The sequence below is a fragment of the Sinocyclocheilus rhinocerous genome, unplaced genomic scaffold (assembly GCF_001515625.1).
Source record: "Sinocyclocheilus rhinocerous isolate Xijiao unplaced genomic scaffold, SAMN03320098_v1.1 scaffold92, whole genome shotgun sequence".
NCBI lineage: Eukaryota > Metazoa > Chordata > Actinopteri > Cypriniformes > Cyprinidae > Sinocyclocheilus > Sinocyclocheilus rhinocerous.
Window position 1 is genome coordinate 402,275 of NW_015655569.1, and position 7,934 is coordinate 410,208.

At 38.7% G+C, this 7,934-nt stretch overlaps 1 protein-coding gene across 1 annotated transcript in view; it reads right to left on the reverse strand.

Moving 5' to 3' along the window:
* Nucleotides 1–7,934, reverse strand: part of LOC107718479 (unconventional myosin-IXb-like) — a 64,180-nt gene that overhangs the window by 38,820 nt on the left and 17,426 nt on the right. The window contains 1 exon segment of the mRNA XM_016525568.1: nt 5,114–6,010. Coding sequence (XP_016381054.1) covers nt 5,114–5,950 — 837 coding nt within the window. The 5' untranslated portion in view covers nt 5,951–6,010.

Here is a 7,934-nt window from a genome sequence, read left to right on the forward strand (position 1 = left end):
TTTTATTACATATAAACACAAAGTATGCTTATATGAAGACTTAAATGCAAAAAAAATAAGTAAATATAATAAATTTATTTATAAATAAATAATTAATAAATAAAATTAACTAATGCATATAAATGATATATTTATGCATATTTCAATATATATTATTTATATTAGATGTATACACATGAAAATGTTCATTTAGATTAAATAAATATTTAAATTCTTTATAATATTTTAGTATAGCAATATTTTATCCTGTATATAAATACAAATGTACTAATGTGCATATTTTTACATAAATGATACAATTAAATTACTATAAATTATTTATATTACATATATACACATGCATGTGTGTGTGTGTGTGTGTTTAAATACTGTTTAAATACTACTACTAATAAGAAAATAAATTATTTAAAATTGTACTATATATTGCTTAAATATTATATTACATTATTGAACATAATGTACAATTGATTTAGATATATTGTAAACATAATATATTTTTACAAAATAAATAGATACATAACATACTAACATATATTCTAATGTACAAATGTACTAATGTACATACAGTATTTAGATCACAAAACAACTGTGTATAGCTATAAACAGCCACATTAAACACGCAGCATAAGGCCGCTCCTTTATATACACACACACACACACACACACACGTTCACACATCGGTTTGACAGCCACTGAAATCTGAGCCATCCATACAATGCATCTCGAATCAACAAAGGCCCTTTTCTCAAAGCCATTTCATTAAAAAGGCCAGTAGAATCCTATTACTCAAAAATAACACTATGGGATGCTCACATGACTGTTAAATATAGCTGCTTCTCCTTTTATTCACGGCCTCGGAGCCATCGAGCACAAACATCGGGCCATCTCAAGTGAGCTGCGTGACTTCATTTTCCGAGTCTTCAGCGTGAACACAAAAGGAAGACTCGGGGTGGTTTTGTTCAGCGTTACGATATCGGGTTAGCTGGTGACAGCGTGTACTAGCGCTAATTGAGCACGCCGGCACAATAGCATGTCAACAAATGACCTTCAAGCAGAACGAGGCACCATTTCATTAGCTCACAACAACAATCAAGCTAACATTATCTGGAAAAAAATCCCTAACTACAAGTACTATGAGAAAAATAGCAATGGCTGCCCTAGCATTAGCGCTAACTGCTTTTAGGGAATGAAAAGTGCAGCAGTTCAGAAATCACTCTAATAAACTCAAATAAGATCTGAACTCTCCAAGTTAGACATTTGGTGTTTGGCTATAGTTTAAAGGCCTGTGAATGCATTCAGGTCTTTAAATAAACAGACAGTATCTGTCCAGGTTGCTGGAAACTGGAGACGATCGAGATTATTAGGTCTCCACCGCGCCTGTAATGGCAGAATGGACTCTTGGGTCATTTTATTGTACGCTTTTCCACGTGTCTCATTACAGTCGTCCCACCAAAAATAGCTCAGACCGTCTCAGGAGCCAAAGTCCACCACACAAGACTAACACAAAGCCGGGAGATAAACAATGGCCACGAAATAGCCATTAGAGCTTCCTGAGGAACAATACGCTGACGCTCAACACCCAGTGAGCAGACCGGCCAATGGGGAGCGAAGCCTCTACAGCTACCACTTCCTGTTGAAAAAAAAACTGCTTCCTGTTGAAGTGATCAGCCAGAGGGAAGTTCCTGTCTGCGGGCAGCAGAAGTATTACTTCAGAGGACTCACATGTACTGTATGTATAAATATGAGCACTGTGTGTGATCGAAAGCCAAATTGTTGCACAGAAACATCTGAAAACAGAAAGCAAAGGTGTTTGCAGAGCCATTGTGGAAAAAAGCAAGAGCTCAATGGCATTTCCAGAGTCTCCGAACTCTCCTGTTATCTGATACTCAATGACGTAATCCATAAAAGCCATTTGGTTCTGGACGAAAACCACATTTTTGGCTTGCTGGATTCCCAACTGTTCTCCTGTAGGGCACTTTCAAGAAGAGCATACCACACTATTAGGTCAAATAGCACAGTTTACTCGTCGTAGATGTTTTTCTGCATGCAATGAAGGTGAAATATGCATTCAAACAAAGCAATACCGTTGTATTACGAAAGAGAGTAGCTCTGGTGAAAAGGTGCCCGAAACCGGTCTGACGTGTTGGTCAACGACAACAGGTGCCAAACATCTCGGTTTACATCATGCAAGTTGAAACGGAGACAATAACGTGCAGCTTTAAAAGAAAGGACTGTAAAATTACAGTTTACATTGAGTCACAGTCCATGAATTAGCTTTTAATACAGTTTAAAGCAAAACCTGGACAAAACTAGTTGCTACTGGGTGAGGTGCCTCGGTAGGTGACAATTAAAACCAGTTAAAGGGATAGTTAATTAATTGAGTAATTAATGACAGAATTTTCATTTTCGGGTGAACTATCCCTTAAACTATTCCACAGTTGTAACTTCGGTAGAAGAAAGTAATGGTGGTAACTTTTGGTCCAAAAGTTTGGAAACGAGACATGAGTCAAGCAGTCAAAATAAAAAATAAAAAATCCCTATTCTGAAAGCTGGACGAGGAGGAACTTTGCATTGACTCACATATGGAAACATTTCTCTCTAATACAATGCAGAGAATAATAAAAGGAATATTGGGTCCTTTCTTAAAAATCAGCACCAATTGAAAGTCTTGGAAGATGGATGAGACAAATTAACTTCATGAGACCATAAAAGGAAGAGAAGCCTCAGGGAGCGCTGACTCCTATCATTGAAAACGTCTGGATGGAGCCTCATTCTGGTCTCAATGTTCAACTGACCAGTTTCACAGAATGCTTCTCACCACAAGTGCAGAGACATGGGGAATATTTTGTAACGAAGCCTAAAGACGCGTCTGCCAAGGGACAATGACTGTGCTGACTGCGGAGAAATGACTTCTAGTTTTCAGAAACCACAAACACTGGGGTAAGCGTCAACACAAAACCTGCCATCTTTCATCTCTTTTAGGACACATACACATATTCTGATAAAGGGGGCTGAGATAAGAAATGACACCAAAGGTTTTCTAATGACATCATGTGTACAGGAAACTTCTGCAGTACTAAGAAGTGATGTGAATCTCAGAAGCAGAGTGGGTTGGTTTTGTCTGACTGAGAACTTCAAAAATAGCACTTGTATGCAACCGTGAAATCTTGAGAAGAAGGACTTTAACAAGACTCTTTAGATGATAACCCTTGAGTTGTGAAAATCTCGCAACATCCACTCTAACCGTTCCCCAAATGCACTCGGGTCTCGAAGGTTAGTTTTTCCCAGCACAAGAGTTACCACTACCATAAACCGCCGTGAGATCAGAGTTGGGGAAGGGTTACTACTGATATTTTGCAAAATAACAGAATGTGCCTGAACAGGTTTATAGGACCGAGCTATAATTTTAAAGCAAGAGACATAAAACAACAAGAACTGCATGAGACACGGCCCCCTGAGGAAAGCCTCCAGATGTAGGTTAGCCGGTACTGCAGCATGAGCTATGCAAGTACAGCAAGTTGTGACCCCACATTTCAAGCACAGGCTTGTGGGAAAACGCTCTGTAAATAACTGATCCAAAGAGCCACAGTTTACAGTGAAGACTGAGAGATCTACGAGTAAGCTGTCATTATGGTTGTTACGAAGCATTGTTTAAAGTAGAGTGCTTTTCCAAACCCTACAATTCCAATCAGAGTTATTTTGTAGAAGAAAGCCTTCAAGGATTTGAAGAAACTAATGCATAATGCTTAAATAAAGATACCACACAAACACCCAAGACTGACAATCAAATGTAGGGTTCTTACATAATATAAAATTTTTTGGGGGTTGACCAGTTCTAAGGTTGACAACTGCAAACCCATCAACGGACTTCCTTTATCTTAACCATCTCAGTAACTACACCAAAACATGTGAAAGGTTTCAAAACTCTAATGAGAAATAGTTATCAACTATTCCATGTCCCAGTAAGTCCTCCAACAAATCTACTGATCCTGAATTCAATTATTCTAGGCCTGCCTTGCGAATGTTCAAAGCAGAGTGCTTTTCCAGATCCTACAATTACAAAAAATGCGTCTCCAATGGATCAAAGTCATAACACAAATCTAATGCACAATGCTCAAAAAATATAAAATACTGCACAGACACCCAACACTAACAATCAAATGTACGGTTCTTACATACCATTACCATTTTGTGGGGGTTGACAAGGTCTACAGTTGACAACTGCGAACTGCAAATCCATCAGTTAACTTCTTTTACCTTCACCTTTTCAATACACTAAAACAGCATCTCAAAGGTTTCAAAATTCTAGAGACTCAAGCTCAGAATCTATCCAAGAGCAAGTCGGTACTTTCAGAAAAAAAAAACCTGTCAATTATCCCATGTCCCAGTAAAGGCTGATTTATACTTCTGCGTCGGACCTACGCCGTAGCCTTTACGCCGTAGGCTATGCGTCAGTTTTCATTTATACTTCTGCGTCGTTGTCCGCGTCAACGTGCAGTACACATGCAAACCGCTAGTCTGCAGTGTCCACGGGCATGTTGCTGGTGTAACCCGCAGCAGCAAAAGCCGAAGAAGAATCGGCTCGTCGGAGAAGCATTATAGCCGTGACGCGGCAAATAAATATCAAATCATTAAATCATTATTTAAAACTACAAAAAGGAGACAACAACGGAACAGGAGAAGATGGAATACTTTCAATCTCCACAAGGACTTGTACCACGGCAAATCAACATTGTTTGTCGTGGACAACTACTGATGTATAATGCTATGTAGTATAATAAATGATAAGACACTTGTTCTTTGCTTTGTTTTATTTTATATAAGAAGGTGTAACATTAAAATATATTAAAGTGCACATAAACACACACAAAACTCAAGTACATATGGAGGGAGGGGCTCTTGCAGACCAATCAGCGCTTGCGGTCTGCGTAGAATTGACGCACTGTTAGATTTTTGGAGAGGTGCACAACCAGCTACGGCGTAGGGTGTGTGTCTATGTGTAGGTTCGACGCAGAAGTATAAATTGGGCTTAAGTCCCCGAACGAATCTACTATTCCTGAACTACTACTACTATAACCAAACCAAGTTTGCATCAAGGTGGTGATGATCTTACCTCCAGCACTGGTCCAGCACCCAAAATGGTTCGTTCCACTCCGCTTGCATAACCCTTCTGGCTGAGAGCCGTCAAGCAGTGAATGAGGAAGTTAGTGCTTTGCGTTTTGCCCGATCCGCTCTCTCCTGAGATAACAATACACTGGTTGACATGCTTGTGCAACATGGCGTAGTAGGCTACATCGGCAATGGCGAAAATATGGGGTTCCAGCTTTCCCAACTGGTGGTTCTCGTACATTTTGACGTATTTGGGGTTGTAAATGGGTAAGAACTTAAAGGGATTGATGGCAATGAGGATACTGCCAGCGTATGTATAAATTTTCTTCTTCTGAAAACGAATGCGGAGGTTATCCAAGATGCTGTCCTCACTTAGGACTGGAAGGTTACAGAGGTCCTCAAGGTCCTCCTGCTGGGGTGGGAGGAAACCCCGAGCAACCAGTCGCTTGGACTCCTGCTCGTTCCCCTCGGCGGGCAGGTGCACATAGCGGATGGAGCCATCGCGGTTGCGCTCCTGCAGGAGGAAGTAAAATCCCTCTTTCTGAGAATGTTGCTCCTGGGCTTTTCTCGGCCAGAGAAGGACCCTGAGCACGGGAAGATCGGTCGATTCCAGCACCCACTCCTCCCCACCGCACTCCTTCACCTCGGCCAGGACATATCGCTTTCTGGTGTCCAGTCCAAGGGTCGCTGCCGCATCCCGTATGACGCTAGCTGCGGTGGCCTCCTTGGTGACTCTGAGTGTACAGCACAACACCGTCTCCAGAGAGAGTCGGGGGTAGATCTGAAGTTCGTAGGCCTTTCCATCTTGGCTAGTCGTCCCATTGCCATCTTTGACACTCATTCTGACTCAGGACGAGCCCCTTCAGCATTACGTACTGCCTTCACAACCACCATCTAGCACCTGGAAAAAGAGGACGCAAAGAATTAGGCCTGCAACTAACATGAGTGATTAATCGATAATTTCTTTGTTTAATCACTATTTTGCAAAATACTCACTTTAATTTAAAACATACAAATATGAATACTGCAGTAAAATAAGGTACAGACTACCAAAGAATTAGGCCTGCAACTAACATGAGTGATTAATCAATTATTTCTTCGATTAATCGTTATTTTGTTTAATTTAAAACAAATAGGAATATTACAGTAAAATAAGGTACATACTTGTACAAAAACACTTCTGAACCACATTAAACACTAGCCTAGACACATGAAACAACACATTTCTGGCCTTCTTTAAAGCATTTAATACAAATCACTCCATTTCTTTGGATAACTCATCATTGCGGATCACCCTGTGGCCATTTTATGAATGCATTTTTGTTCCAAGCCCAGATTTTCAGTGCTGCAAAGTGACATTTACTGAGAAAGGTTGTCCTTGAAAGCACATAGAGCCAACCAGCCAATAATGACATTTGTCAACAACAATTTCCATTGATTTTATTGATTCGATATTGCAGTCCCAGATTTCATACTGGCCTACTTTGTATCTTACTATTAACCTTTCACTTTTTGTTTTGGAACAAGTGCCAGCCAGTCTCATTCATCTTAATTAGATCGATCATTTGTAAACAAGAACTTCGGAATTTAATTAAAAAACTGAGATAAGGTGCCATTACCGGTGCTCTTCGGACGAACATATCGCCCCATCTCTTATTTCTCAGGCCTGCAGCTCTCCATCTCACCTTATTACTCATGGCGTCTGACACAGACTAAACAGCTCCTTTATTTAATCGGCCTAAAGCGTGTCCCTGCAATACACTCTGATCACGAGTGGAAATTGCATCTGTGTAGCTACGTCTAACAGGAAACCATGGTTACAGTTAGAGTTAGTGTGTTGCTGTGAATCTGCTGTGAATAGACAGCACATTTCTATAAATATACAGTACAAAGTCACAGCTGCTACATCATAGGTGTCAATATCGGCATGGCAACTGCATCCCTGCATAGCAAAATAAAGAGTTAGAAAGCACTATAGTCACATGCTTTATGGTCATTCCATGGAGAAAATTTGCATAAATGTTTTTATTGTAAAACAAGACAAAAAAAAAGAATATCTTTAAAAGAAGATACATTTTCGAAAGCAAAAATTGCATTATTAATATTAAGACTTTTTAGGGAATATATACTGAAATAATAAAAATATTCTTTATATAATTAAAATATTCTTGCTTCAAGCATAAATCAAGCAAAATTTACTAAGTAATTTGCTTATATCAGAAAAAAAATATATATTTAATACAACTTTGCTTTAAATTATTCTATCTTTAAGTATATAAAACAAGATATTTTAACATAAAAACAAGAAAAATACTCATTAAGAAAACAATGCTTTGTAGTTAGCAAGGAAAGAGGAAATAACTAAACTCTGCAAGCAACAAAGTTGCTCAACATACAAACAGAGTGAATCTCATTTTGCACACGGCACTTATAATACCGGTCTTTGGTTATGATTTCTTAATGCTTTTGATGTGTAAATCATAAGCTGTAGGAAAAATAACAATCAAATATTCCAAACTATCCCTTTAATGACGTTTTCTATCATTAAAATAATTCCACAACAAAAAATAATCTATTAAAGTCAACATCAAAATGCACTTTCTTAAAGGGGTCCTATTATGCCTTTTCACCTTTTCAACTTTAGTTAGTCTGTAATGTTGCTGTTTGAGCATAAAAAAGACCTGCAAAGTTACAAAGCTCAAAGTCCACTTCAAAAGTAGATATTTTATTCAACAGAAATCACTTTTCAAAAACTACAACAAACGACTCATTTGGACTACAACACATATTTTCCGGGATTTGTGATATCACAAATATCAACGAAT